The following is a 14,244-nucleotide window of genomic DNA, read 5'->3' on the forward strand; positions in this document are numbered from 1 at the left end:
TACAGTAGATACTGCCTACCCATCCTAAGCCAGGTCCAGCATGACCTTATCTTCTTCCTGCCTTCCTCCTGTCAGGCAGCTCTCCTGGACTCTTCCTGGTTCTCAAAGCGTCACCTGATAACATTCATTATTGCCCCCACCTCCACATCACACAGTGAGCTGGGCACCGGGGACCACAACACTGTCCTTGCCTTGCAAGTGTTTACAATACTGGAGCCTACAAGGTGCTTACGGTAGAAAAGCGAGTGAAGCTAAATATCCCCAAAAAGCAGCACATGAATTTCTTCAGGAGTGGAGGAAAGGGAAATTCACTAGGAGCTGAGCTGCCCGAAATGGCTTTCCGGATAGAAATCCACTGTGCCTTCCCCACTGTGCGGGGGACATTTGTTCAGAAAGCCCTTAAGGACTTGAACTTCCCAGCCAGGCAGCCAGGGTGTGAAGCTCAGCTCTGGCGATGCCGAGCGTGCCCTGGGCAGATCACTTAGCCTCTCTGTGCCTCTTCGTCTCCACCTGCCTAAAATGGGTACAATAACAATATCACCTCCCTCACAGACTTGTGGTGAGGATAAGATGAGCTAAGATATGTGAAGCACGTGGTATATAGTAAATACTGATCAGGGTTACGAACAATAGTTATCTGTACCACGGTGTTCTCGGAGAAGGAGAAATGTACAAGTGAGTGGGAATCATCCTCGTGTCTGTGTAATTAATTAATGCTGCCTGGGGGGGAGCGTGTGTGCTCAAGACACAGTCTGGGACGACTTACATAATGTCAGCTTTAGGCAAAGTGCCTGTCATTGGCGCAGCTCCGAAAATACACATACACACTAGCATGCCTGTGAGGCGGGGCCGCAGGGGGTGCGGGCTGCGTGGCCCACGCCGCGTGTCCACTCGGGCCAGCGGGTGTGAGGCTGTGTCCCTGCGTGTCGCTGACACACACGCACACTGATACCAGCCCTGCTTCGACGTGCGTGTCATGGCTTAAAAATAGATGCTAATCCGTCAACTGGTCTGGCGCTGGCAGCCGAGGCGGCGGTGGCAGCAGAGTCATGGCCGTGGGGCTGTCTGAGCCTGCGATCTGCCTCCGGGACTGAGACCCGCGCCGCCTCCCGAGGTAGCGGGGCCGGGGCGGGTGGGCGAGCGCGGGGACCGGGGCTGCGGGGCGAGGCGGGGGGAAGGGGCCTGGGAGCGAACCTGCGGGGCCCGCCTGGGCTCCCTCCCTCCGCCCTCCGCGCCAGGCTGTCTGGGCTGACGAGGGCTGGGCGACAGCCATGAACCTGTTACAACCGCGACCGCAGAGGGAGGGAGGGGGGCGGCGGACCAGGGCCCCCAGAAGCCTGCGGATGGGCTTGGAGAGTGCCCGGGGGGGCACCCCGTGACGGAATGGGGAGAAATAGAGTCACACGGAGCTCCTGCTACACCTGGTCTGCTTCCCGCTCTCTTTGCACCGTTCAGCTTCACACAGGCGGCAGAATCTGTTTCCAGGAAAGGTTGTTTGGGAACCAGATGGTGGGGTCTTCAGGCCTGCGGAGGAAAAGTAGATGACGGTGGCGATGATGTTGAAGCTGATGGCTGTGGTGGTGGTGGCTCTCGTGCTCTGCTTCTGTGCTCCTTCTGACCAGCCAGGGAAAACAGCCTCTCTCCCTAAACACCCCAAGATCCCGTCTCCCCTCTCCGGTCCTGATCCTAAGACCTTTGCTCCTTTTGCCCTGTGAGCGCCAGATCTCTTCTGGCCCTGGGGGATGGGGGATGGGGAGAGCTGGGCCCTGGCTGAGAGCGTGGCTGGGGAAGCAGGCTGGGGGCAGGACAAAGATGGCCTCTCACTGTGGACTTTCCCTTGAGTCCCTGGGGCAGAAGACAGGACAGGGAGTGGGAGGGGGATCCTTCAGACCAGCCCACCTTTTCAGAGGGTCAGGATCACAGTGTGAGAGGAGAAGGGGGGAGGGGGAGGGGGGAAAGGAGGAGGAGGAAGAGGAAGAGGAAGAGGAGGAGGAGGGGTAGGAAGAGGAGGAAGAGGAAGAGGAAGTGGAAGAGGAGGAGGAGGGGTAGGAAGAGGAGGAAGAGGAGGAGGAGGAAGAGGAGGAAGAGAGGAGGAGGAGGAGGAAGAGGAGGAGGAGGGGGAAGAGGAGGAGGAAGTGGAGGAGGAGGAGGAGGGGTAGGAAGAGGAGGAAGAGGAAGAGGAGGAGGAGGAGGGGGAAGAGGAGGAGGAGGGGGAGGAGGAGGAAGAGGAGGAGGAGGAAGAGGAAGAGGAAGAGGAGGAGGAGGGGGAAGAGGAGGAGGAAGTGGAAGAGGAGGTGGAGGAGTAGGAAGAGGAGGAAGAGGAGGAGGGGGAGGAGGAGGAAGAGGAAGAGGAAGAGGAGGAGGAGGGGGAAGAGGAGGAGGAAGTGGAAGAGGAGGAGGAGGAAGACGAGGAGGAGGAGGAAGAGGAAGAGGAAGAGGAGGAGGAGGAAGAGGAAGAGGAGGAAGAGGAGGAGGAAGAGGAAGAGGAGGTGGAGGGGTAGGAAGAGGAGGAGGAGGAGGGGTAGGAAGAGGAGGAAGAGAAGGAGGAAGAGAAGGAGGAGGGGTAGGAGGAGGAGGAAGAGGAGGAGGAAGTGGAAGAGGAGGAGGAGGAAGAGAAAGAGAAGGAGGAGGAGGAGGGGGAAGAGGAAGGGGGGTGGGCGTGGCTCTTGCCCTGAAGTTCCCAGGGCAAGTCTCAAAGGCTGGCCCTTCCCAGCTCTGCAGCTCAATGCGTGGTCCCACGTTCAGGAGGCCCAGCTGTCCACAGAGAGTCAGAGGCGCATCCGCCAAGTCCCCTCATTGAGGACCCCCTGTGCTAAGTAGGGCCACTTAAACTCCATCAGCAACACAGATGCTAATTCCAGACTCTGAGCCCCTGGGCCTGGCAGGATCCCTCATTTCTTCCCTTTCCTCCCTCCTCCTCTCCCCACCCACCCATACACACAGACACACACACACACACACACACACACACACACACACACACACACAGTGCTCCAGCCCTGCCTGGACCCAGAGAGATGAGGTTTAATCCATGATATCTGTATGCTGATCAAAGGAGGACGCTTTCCTGTTGCGCACACAGGTTGGCGCTTCCCTCCGTCAGCAAGGGCCTTCGGCAAGTAGTTTTCAAACACCGACACTTTATTACTACTCCCTGCTCGTCCCATCCCCACCATAGACTTCCCAGAGCAGGCTCATCGCTGAGGCAGAGGGAGGGCAGGAACGGGTTAAAGCAGCCCATCCCTCTGGCACTGAGGAGGCAGGCGTGCTGTGTCACAGCCCCTGCTGCCACTGTCTTCATGCTAATTCCCCCCGATGGGTCCAAAGCCACCCCCAACCCCCCTGCCAGCTCTGCAGCCTCTCCGCCTGTAGCCTCAGACAGACGAGACCCAGATTCTGGCTGGCAAGGGCTCCGGCAGCGGGCCCTGCCACCCAAATACCAAATGCTTGCGTGCGTGTTTACGTCTGCGCTGGGAGTTGGGCTGGAGTGGCGGAGCAGACACTCAGCCGCCGGGCAGCTCCGTCTCCCATAAACAAGGACATGTGACTCTCCCACCTCCTTGCCCGGCAGAGCCAAAGAGCAGGGAAAAGGAGCTGCCGCAGCTCAGACGAGAGGAGCATCCGGAGCACTTCCCGCACCGGAGGGCCAGACTTCACCTTCGTCCCTGGAGAATCTTCTCCCCAGGGGCCAGCCCAGCTGGCGGGAAGGGAAGCAGCTGCTCCAGACTCGCTCAAGTGTGTCTCACATCCCTGCCTCTCCCAGCAGCAGCTACCTGGAGACCGACCCCTCATCGCCGCGGCCACCCCTGTGGCTGCCACGGTTCCTGCCGCCTCTGAGATGTGCCCCGGTAACTGGCTCTGGGCCTCGGTGACATTTATGGCCCGCTTCTCCCGGAGTGGCTCGAGGCCTCCTGTTCGCACGAGAGGGGCCCTGGAAGAGGTACCAGCTGTCCAGCATCCCTTCCTCAACGTCTTTGAGTTGGAAAGGCTTCTCTACACGGGCAAGACGGCCTGTAACCACGCCGACGAGGTCTGGCCAGGCCTCTACCTCGGAGACCAGTATGTACCCAGCAGACTGGGGCCACAGCTGAGTGTCTGTGTGTGTGTGTGTATGTGCAGGAAGAAAGCAGAAGAGTGGCAGAGAGGCGCTGAGTTGTGCTGTTGTTTCCACGTGGAGGATGGAGGGGACGGGGTGCATGGGCAGAGTGGAGGAGGGTTTGGGGGAGTTTGGACAGGATTACTGATAGACCCAACTCTGGACAGACAGACTCTGTTCAAGTAATCATATCATTCATTTAGCAAAATGTATGATTGCGTGCCAGTGCTAAGGGCTGGACATTTAGATGACTTCTCTGACCTTCCACCTATTGTACCCTGAGAAAAGGCCATCCCTGGGGCCGGGAACAGTGGTCAGTGAGGCGAAAGGTTGACCAAGCCAAGCCGCAGAGTGTGCAGAGGCCCACTCAGGTGCGTGGGGTCGATGGAGAGAAGGACGTCAAAGAAAGAGGAGGCCCCACTTGTCTCTCCCAAGGGCTTTAGAGGCTACAAGGAGTTTTTCACATGCCTTTTCTCTCTTAATCTTCACGACAGCCTTGTGAGGTAGGTACCACTATCCCCAGGTTACAGAGGAGGCATCGGAAGCTCAGAGAAGTTGGGACTGGCCCAAGGTCACACGGGTCGTAAGTAGCAGAGCCAGGACTTGGAGGTTCAAGTTCAGGGCTCTTTCTGCTCGAGGAGTTGGCGCTGGACAGGGCGTTTGATATGATCATGTTGGCTGAGCTGAGGGTAACCATGAGCGAGGAGTAACTGGCAAAACACAAGAAGATTCTGGGCGTCAGAGAGAGTCCACAGTAACGGGGACGGGGCTTCCCTGGGGGTCCAGTAGTGAAGACTCCGCACTTCCACTGCAGGGGGCTCGTGTTCAACCCCTAGTGAGGGAGCTAAGATCCCATATGCAGCACGGCATGGCCAAAAAATTAAGATAAAATTAAAAAAAAAAAAAAAGTTTAGCAGGACATTAAATGTGAGCTGGTCCAACAACCCATCCAATGTTCAGATTCCCTCTGCCACTTCCAGACCCTATCCATTGACTTCCTCTCTCTACTTGAATACCCTGGTGTGAAGAAAGTCCCTCTCTCCCAAGGCGCCCCAATCTTTCTCCAGCTAGATTCCACCGTTGGTAGGTACTTCCATACATGAAGCACAAACCTTGTCAATCCTTTTCATGGATCAAGTAAAGTCCTTCCGCCTCAGAGCATTCTTTCAATATGTTATCATGGCTGTTGTTTGCCCATCTCTCAGTCTTCTCTCCTCCAGGCAAAATCTCCCCAGGACTCCCCACCTTTGCTCCAGGACAAGTCTCCGGCTCATTGCCCATCTCGGGTCCTCAGGAAGTGAAGTGGAGACCTGGAGCCAACGATGTTGGCCGGGCAGTGGTCAGGGTACCGACAAGGATGTCTGGTCCCACTGCCCGGCTCCACGCCCCCCTAACCTCCACTCCTCAATGCAGGGAAATAGCCAACAACCACCGGGAGCTCCGTCGCCTGGGCATCAGCCACGTCCTCAACGCCTCTCACAGCAGGTGGCGAGGGACACCCGAGGCCTACGAGGGGCTGGGCATCCGCTACCTGGGGGTCGAGGCCCACGACTCGCCAGCCTTCGATATGAGCGTCCACTTCCAGGCGGCCGCTGACTTCATCCACCGGGCACTGAGCCAGCCGGGAGGTAGGAGGGGAGCAAGGAGGAGGGAAGGACCAACAGACAATGGGTTAGAGAACAGCCCAGGGGTCTGGGTGTGGAGAGAGAGAGAGACTTGAATGATGTGATAAAATGCTCAGGAAAGGAAACTAGCCTCTCAACCATCTTTTCAAGGCAGTCCATAAAAAGAAGGAAATAATCCCAAATGTTGAGAGAGTGGAAAGTTGCACCTGGGTGGTAAGATTATGGGCGATATATTTTTCAATTGTTGGCTTCTTTATATATTTCTATACTTTCTAATGATTTCTACCTTGAACCTGTCTTGCTTTAGTGATCAGGAAAAAAATATATATATATATATAAAATATATTGGGATTTCCCTGGCAGTCCAGTGGTTAAGACTCCACGCTTCCAATGCAGGGGGTGTGGGTTTGATCCCTCGTCAGGGAACTAAGATCCCACACGCCAAAGAGCGTGGCCAAAAAAAAATTTTTTTTTAATTTTTAATAGGAAAAAAATATATTATTAATCATCCACCCCAAAGTGACTGGGAGATTGAGGAAGGACCCAGTTAGACTTAAAGGGTTTTCCATGGACGCACTCAGCACATGTAGAAGGAAGCCCTGCTCGGTGCAAAGCTCGGTTTTGCCTTAGGGATGACCCTCTCCCTTCGAGCCCCTTTTGGGTTTACGGATTCTGTGCTGCTGCGGGCTCTCCATCTCATCCGGTCCAGGCTCCCCCGCTGGCCAGGATCTGGGTTCTTACCGTCACCAGTCTGTGCCTCCGTGCACCTCTGCTCACCTGTCTTCCTCCCCGCCTGTCCGTGGGGCCCTCTCCCCAGCCTCCTCCAGCCCACCGCAGGGTCCCCAGCCGTGTCTCGTGTCTGCGTTCACAGGGAGGATCCTGGTGCACTGTGCCGTGGGGGTGAGCCGCTCGGCCACCCTGGTGCTGGCCTACCTCATGCTGTACCACCGCCTCACCCTCGTGGAGGCCATCAGAAAAGTCAAGGACCACCGAGGCATCATCCCCAACAGGGGCTTCTTGAGGCAGCTCCTGGCCCTGGACCGCAGGCTGCGGCAGCGTCTGGAGGCGTGAGGGGGCCGAGGGAGGGAGGGAGGGAGGTCAGGCCAGGCCTGTGGGTCCCTGGATCCCAGCTGGAGAGCGGAGGCCCAGGGGGCAGGTTGGAGGCGGCCCAGCGAACCCATTCTCTCCTGAGAGGGCTGGGACGTGGCCCCAGGCCATAGCTGCTATCTATCTGTCGAGGGGGATGGGGTGAGGTTGGGCAGTGTGACAGTCACCCAGGAGGGAGCTGGCCAGGGAAGGAGGCAGGTAGGCTGCAGGTAGAAGACAGTCCTGGATCCCAGCCAGGGTGGTCCCGGCGATTCACAGCCCCTCTTTGTGCTCAAGTGCTCCCCTTCCCCGCGTATCAGAACAAAAGGACCAGCCCTGCCCTGTACCTCTGCCAGGAATCAGGGATGCGGCAAACACAAACGTGATGGTGTCGAGTCGTGTGGAGGTGGTAGCTCAGGGACAGACGGTGAAGAGAGGGTGTGAAAAGCTAAGGGAGAAACCCACAGACTTGTTACTCCAAACCCCGGGAAGAAGAGGCGTGGGAGGCTTGGCACGGCGCCCATGGGTGCTGGTCGTGGCCCAGAACTGCAGAGGTGCATGACTCGGGGCCTGCAGATAATCCCTCGCTTACTGGATCCAAGTGTCTCCAGGAAAAATAAAAATGGTGAATACGAAGCAAGCCTCTTGAATCACTGACAGCTTGTACGAGGTCGGAACCTGTCCCCTGAGAACAGTTCCTGACTCCCTCCTAGGGTCATAAGCCCTCACCGGCCTTCACACCTCCACCAGTTCCTAGGGGAGGTTTCTCCCCAGTCCAATTTCACACTCCTGGGGCAAGTGGTATCTTGAACTTATTTCCATGTATGTCCACACGGGGGAAGCAGAGGACCAAAAAATTCAGATTTGCAAACTGCGTTAGGACTCGGAGCACACCCTGCGTCTCCCAAGCTTAAAATAGGTCTCTGTTCACAAGCTCAGGGGTGTAAGAAATATAACTTATTTTCAAAGAGTCAACCTGATTTCTATATCAAGTCCCCCATGCTAGTAGGAGAGCAGAATATTAATCTTAAATCAATCCCAGCCCTAAATCCCACATTCATGGGTTTGGGCTTTGCCTGGTGCCAGGAAACTGGAGGGGAGGGGAGGAGAGGTAATGTGACTGCTTCCTCTTCTAATCTTTCCAAGTTTTCCTCTGAGGAGTGTAACATAATCTCCTGAGTAAATTTAGTAAAAAAATAAACTCCACCACCAGAGAGAATAGTATGATCTTATATCCCAACTGCCAAACTGCCGGCCACCACATCCCTCTTTTTGAAAAGGGTGTGTTGGACTTCCCTGGTGGTCCAGTACTTAAGACTCCCCACTTCCACTGCAGGGGGCACAGGTTCGATCCCCGCCCCGGGAACTAAGATCCTGCATGCCGCGCGCGTTGCAGCCAAATAAATAAAATAAAATAAATAAAACAAAATAGGTATGTTCCCAGAACAGAATATCCACATGAGTGGGAGAACGGGATGGGATGTAAGAGGAAGTGAAAAATACAGGGGGAAAAAAAATCACTTAATATATCTAAAGTGTATATTCTACCCCAAAGTACAGAAACTCAGAATCTCAAAGCCAGAAGTCACCTTCACAGATGAACGATTTCCACTCTCCAACAGGGCATAAATAAATCGCCTTTTCAATAAATCCCTTGACGATAGTTATCAAGCATTAATTTGCTTGGCCATCTTTTTTTTTTTTTAATAAATTTATTTATTTATTTTTGGCTGCATTGGGTCTTCGTTGCTGCGTGCAGGCTTTCTCTAGTTGTGGTGAGCGGGGGCTACTCTTCGTTGTGGTGTGCGGACTTCTCATTGCGGTGGCTCCTCTTGTTGCAGAGCACGGGCTCTAGGTGCGTGGGCTTCAGTAGTTGTGGCGCACGGGCTCAGTTGCTCTGCAGTATGTGGGATCATCCCGGACCAGGGCTCGAACCTATGCCCCCTGCATTGGCAGGTGGATTCTTAACCACTACACCACCAGGGAAGTCCCTGCTTGGCTATCTTTGATGGTCGGGAATCACTGCATAACTCCCACACACAGTATTAGAAAGCTCTAATATTACACTTGCATCCTGCGATCACGTTACAGTGGTGGTGAGATGAGGCCGAAAGATCTGACAGCCTAGGATCCCTGGCCCTGGCACATATCCATCAGGGCACTGGTGATGGTCACTTCACCTCTCTCCCCCCCTCCGCCCGCGGTTACATGCAATAGTCTGTCTACTTCCGCAGGGTTGCTGTGGGCATTTAATTGGATATGCGATGGAAAGCTCTGAGCACACAGTATTTAATGTGTTCTTTATCTAGCTCCATCTCCCATGGCAGCCCTTCCATGGTCTGAAGGCAGCTCTTGTGACTCTCCTGTGTCCCCTCACTTTCAGCCTAACAGCTATGCTTGTCTCCACGAGTCCGAATTTGTCATATTTCAAGCTTCCTCCCCAGCCTTGCCAGTATTGGTACCCCTTTCTAATTGTGGCAACCAAAATTAGAACTGGTCTCAATGTTTCAGGCAAGACTTGTGTGATGAGAGGCCAGCAAGATCTGTTGGCTGGGGCCTCACATTTTTATTATCATCGAGAGACAATTTTATCTAAGGGAAAAAGTGAGGGCTTCGCTATGAATGTTGATTCTATTGGGCTGGCCAAAAGTGCCTTCGGTTTTTAACTAAAAATAAAAGACCCATTTTTCATTTTTACCAAGAACTTTATTGAACAACGTAGTCACACTTTAGTTCCACTACCTTCTGCCATTTTTCAGGCAACATCATACTTCCATCTTCCCAAAACTTTTTTTTTTTTCCCACACTATTTTAAATATTTATTTATTTATTTATTTTTGTCTGTGTTGGGTCTTCGTCTCTGTGCGAGGGCTTTCTCTAGTTGTGGCAAACGGGGGCCACTCTTCATTTTGGTGCGCGGGCCTCTCACTATCGCGGCCCCTCTTGTTGCGGAGCACAGGCTCCAGATGCGCAGGCTCAGTAGTTGTGGCTCACGGGCCTAGTTGCTCTGCGGCATGTGGGATCTTCCCAGACCAGGGCTCGAACCCGTGTCCCCTGCATTGGCAGGCAGATTCTCAACCACTGCGCCACCAGGGAAGCCCAAAACTTTTTATCTTTTTGAGTAAAGAACTGTTCCAAGTGCCTTTTACAGTCTTCCAGGGAATGGAAATTTTTTCCATTAAGAGAATTTTGTAAAGACTGAAATAAATGGAAATGCGAAGGTGCAATGCCTGGTCAGTACAGCAGATGAATCAGAACTTCCCAGCCAAACTGTAACAGTTTTTGCCTGGTCATCAAAGAAACATGCAGTCTTGCATTATCCTGATGGAAGATTATGTGTTTTCTGTTGACTAGTTCTGGACGCTTTTCATCAAGTGCCGCTTTCAGTTGGTCTAATTGGGAGCAGTACTTGTTGGAATTAATCGTTTCACTTTCCGGAAGGAGCTCATAATAGAGGACTCCCTTCCAATCCCACCATAGACACAACATCACCTTTTTTGGACAAAGACCAGCCTTTGGTGTGGTTGGTGGTGGTTAATTTCACTTGCCCCATGATCTCTTCCATTCCACATTATTGTACAGTATCCACTTTTCATCACCTGTCATAATTGTTTTAAAAACTGAACGTTTTCATTACGTTTCAGTAGTGAATCGCATGTGGAAATAGGGTCAAGAAGGTTTTTTTCCCACTTAACTTACGTGGAACCCAAACATCAAAGCAATTCACATAACCAAGCTGATGTAAATGATTTTCAATGCTTGATTTGGATATTGTGAGTATGTTGGCTATCTCCTGCGTGGTATAACGTTGATCGTTCTCAATGAATGTCTCGATTTGATCTCTATCAACTTCAGCTGGTCTACCTGACCGTGGAGCATCGTCCAGCAAGAAATCTCCAGCACGAAACTTCGTAAACCACTTTCGATACATTCGATCAATCACAGTACCTTCTCCATACACCGCACAAATCTTTTTTTGCATTTCAGTTGCATTTTTAGCTTTCTTGAAATAATAAAGCATAATGTGCCCAAAATGTTGCCTTTTTTCTTCCATCTTCAATATTAAAATGGCTACACAAAAATTCACCAATTTTGATAAGTCTTTTATTAAATGCACACTGATATGACAGCTGTCACGATACAATCTAACAAAATTGTTTTGAATGAAGTTAAAGACAACTAAGTGCTATTAGGGCCATCTTATGGAAAAAACTGAACGAACCTTTTGGCCAACCTGATAGTTAGATTGCATTGATTTCCTGTCAGAACCATGGGCAACTTATGTATAACTAAAAAGAACCCAGAAATAACTCAGGCTCTTAGAAGGACTGACTATAGCCATGATCTGACCAATGTAGGCTACAGTAGAGCTGTCACCTCCTTTTTCCTAGTAAGTATATCACTACTAATATAACCCACAGCCACAGACCTATTTTTGTAGTCTGAATGTGCCTCGGCTAAATCCCTCAGACTTCTTGCAAACTGAATAACTTGAGAACTTAATTTTAACTTCCAGTACAGATGTATGGCTACCAAAGTCTATTTGACCAAAGAACAGCTTTCCAGATTATCCTCATAGAGTAGATCATTCATATATATATATATACATTTATTATTATTATTATTTAACAAAGCCATATTATGGCTCTGCCCAGGCACTCTTCTGTGTTTTCAGATATTAAGTCATTTAATCCTCATTTAAAACCCTGTGAAGTGGTGTCACTGTCATTGCTTAGAAACAGGGAAACTGAGGTTAAGAAACGTTCCCAGGGACACACAAATAGTAAGCGGAGGAGCTCAGATTCAAACATGGGAGCTCTGGCTCCTGAATCTGTGTGTGTAGTTATCACACTGCTGTGCACCCCTCCACCTCCACCATTTAGGGGTGTGTGTGTGTGTCTTGGGGGTCAAGGGAGAGAAGGAAAGAGCACAGCCTGGTGATCACACAGATGGAATCAGTCCTCCTACCCTCCAAGGGGAATGAGGGTGACACCTGTCACAGGTGGGTCTCGCTCCCACCTTCCAAAACCGGCATTAAAAGTCCAGACTCCTGGGACTTCCCCGGTGGCGCAGCGGATAAGACTCCACGCTCCCAATGCAGGGGGCTCGGGTTCGATCCCTGGTCAGGGAACTAGATCCTACATGCATGCCGCAACTAAGAGTTCGCATGCCACAACTAAGGAGCCCCCTGCCACAACTAAGACCCAGTGCAACCAAATAAATAAATATTAAAAAAAAAAAAAAAGATGCTTAAAAAAAAAAGCCTTCCTCCTGCATCCGGTTCTTGGGCAGTGGACCAGTTGGACCCAAGCCAAGGACTTGAAAATGAACAAGAATAAATATTCTCTTGTTAGCTGCAGCCTGTGCTTCCAGCCGGCTAAGCCTCATGCTCCTGGGGAGCTGCAACTCAAGTCCGTCCCTTCATCCTCCCTTCCTGCCCAACCTGGTCTCCTGATGTTGACTCAAACCCTCCGGGCAGGCCCCAGGGCCTTTGACGACTCTGGGGAGAGGGAGGAATGTTAGCCCAGTGTTTCCCCCTGTAACTAATCCCAGCTGAGAAGTTCCACAGGGAGCGACAGCAAAGAGAAAACTGCTGCTCCTGGGCCCCAAGGTAGCAGATGGAGCCAGAAAGCAGACAGACAGCTACGAATATCGCTGGCTGGAGGGGGCACCACACGCACTGAAGGGCCATCGCTCCAAACAGAGCCCTTAGAAAAGGGAACCCTCATGCACTGTGGGTGGGAATGTAAAGGGGTGCCGCCACCATGGTAAACAGTATGGAGGTTCCTCAAAAAACTAAAAATAGAACTACACATGATCCAGCAATCCCAATCCTGGGTATTTACCCGAAAATACGAAAAAAGTAATTCAAAAAGACACGTGCACCTGCATCCCAGTGTTCATAGCAGCATTATTTACAATAGCCAAGATATAGAAGCAACCTAAGTGTCCATCCACAGATGAATGGATAAAGAAGATGTGGCACATATATACGATGGAATGCTACTCAGCCATTGAAAAAGAATGAAATTTTGCCATTTGCAACAGCATAGATGGACTTGGAGGGTATTCTGCTAAGTGAAATAAGTCAGACAGAGAAAGACAAATACTGTGTCATATCACTTATATGTGGAATCTAAAAAATGAAACATGAAAAATAAATAAATAAAATAAATACAAAATGAAACAAACTAGTGAATAGAACAAAACAGAAACAGACTCACAGATATAGAGAACAAATTAGTGGTTACCAGTGGGGAGAGGGAACGGGGAGGGACATGACATTAAAAATGTCAGGACTGGGCTTCCCTGGTGGCGCAGTGGTTAAGAATCTGCCTGCCAATGCAGGTTCGAGCCCTGGTCTGGGAAGATCCCACCTGCCGCGGAGCAACCAGGCCCGTGAGCCACAACTACTGAACCTGCGCGTCTGGAGCCTGTGCTCCGCAACAAGAGAGGCTGCGACAGTGAGAGGCCCGCGCACCGCGATGAGGAGTGGCCCCCACTTGCCGCAACTGGAGAAAGCCCTCGCACAGAAACGAAGACCCAACACAGCCATAAATAAATAAATAAATAAATAAACCCAAAGTTTAAAAAAATGTCAGGACTAATCTCTACCTTCGTTTTAAAAATTGAGAACTAGTGGCACACACTACAGGGAAGAAGATGCATTGGGCACGGGCCCTACATCACAGAGCAAAACCCACCAGCAGAGGGTGTTTTGTTTTCTGTGCAACCTCTCAATAACCGGGAAGTGTTACGCAACATTCGGATTTCCAGCTCCTCTTAAAATGTTGAGAGTGACAGTGAGCCCACGTTTGCACGTGACAACAGTCTGAGCAGGGGCTGTCCCACTGGGACAAGGACATGCCTGCCCTCCAGTCATCACTGCCCATAACTCTTTTCTCACAGTGGACCTGCTTCACTCTTGAAGATCATTTGCCTCCAAACCTGGGGTAAATCTACCTTCCACCACTGTGTCCCAATGTCTTACCCAGAAATGTAAGAAGCCTAAGAAGCCCGGGGTGGTCCACTGGCCCTCATCTTCTCCCAGTCCCCACCCCGCCCCAAGCCATTCTTTTTTTTTTTAAGATAAATTTTTTTTTTAAATTTTATTGGAGTATAGTTGATTTACAATGTGGTGTTAGTTTCAGGTATACAGCAGAGTGATTCCGTTATACATATACATATACTCATTCTTTTTTGGATTCTTTTCTCATATAGGTTGTCACAGAATACTGAGTAGAGTTTCCTGTGCTATACAGTAGGTCCTTGTTGGTTATCTATCTTATATAGTAGCGTGTGTGTGTTCATCCCAAGCTCCTGATTTATCCCTCCCTGCCACGTTTCCCCTTTGGTAACCATAAGTTTGTTTTCGATATTTGTAAGTCTTTCTGTTTTGCAAATAAGTTCATTTGTATTGTTTTTTAAAATTAGATT

The 14,244-nt window shown here is 51.2% G+C and overlaps 1 protein-coding gene across 5 annotated transcripts; it reads left to right on the plus strand.

Annotated features, from left to right (window-relative positions):
* Positions 1-841: 841 nt before the first annotated feature.
* Positions 842-8,538, plus strand: DUSP26 (dual specificity phosphatase 26). 5 transcript variants are annotated; one of them, XM_082374579.1, is made up of 5 exons: positions 842-1,114; positions 3,764-4,059; positions 5,510-5,724; positions 6,593-6,786; positions 8,363-8,538. In XM_082374579.1, exons 2-5 carry the CDS (start codon positions 3,839-3,841, stop codon positions 8,438-8,440), a joined length of 708 nt encoding a protein of 235 aa, XP_082230705.1. In that variant the 5' UTR covers positions 842-1,114; positions 3,764-3,838; the 3' UTR covers positions 8,441-8,538. The 5 variants fall into 5 exon arrangements, with proteins under 5 accessions (XP_082230705.1, XP_082230704.1, XP_082230707.1 ...); XM_082374578.1 differs by having other exon boundaries at positions 843-1,114; positions 3,767-4,059; XM_082374581.1 differs by lacking the exon at positions 8,363-8,538 and having other exon boundaries at positions 845-1,114; positions 3,767-4,059; positions 6,593-7,443.
* The last annotated feature ends 5,706 nt before the right edge of the window (positions 8,539-14,244 follow it).

The sequence above is a fragment of the Balaenoptera borealis genome (assembly GCF_965194805.1).
Source record: "Balaenoptera borealis genome assembly, chromosome: 21".
NCBI lineage: Eukaryota > Metazoa > Chordata > Mammalia > Artiodactyla > Balaenopteridae > Balaenoptera > Balaenoptera borealis.

What these genes read in the sequence shown, in the direction of transcription:
- DUSP26 (XM_082374577.1), top strand. Translation starts at nt 5,268, where the DNA reads ATGTTATCATGGCTGTTGTTTGCCCATCTCTCAGTCTTCTCTCCTCCA. An exon ending in GGCACTGAGCCAGCCGGGAG is followed by an intron (nt 5,725 to 6,592) that starts GTAGGAGGGGAG and finishes CTGCGTTCACAG; the next exon opens with GGAGGATCCTGGTGCACTGT. An exon ending in GGCTGCGGCAGCGTCTGGAG is followed by an intron (nt 6,787 to 8,362) that starts GCGTGAGGGGGC and finishes TCTACCCCAAAG; the next exon opens with TACAGAAACTCAGAATCTCA.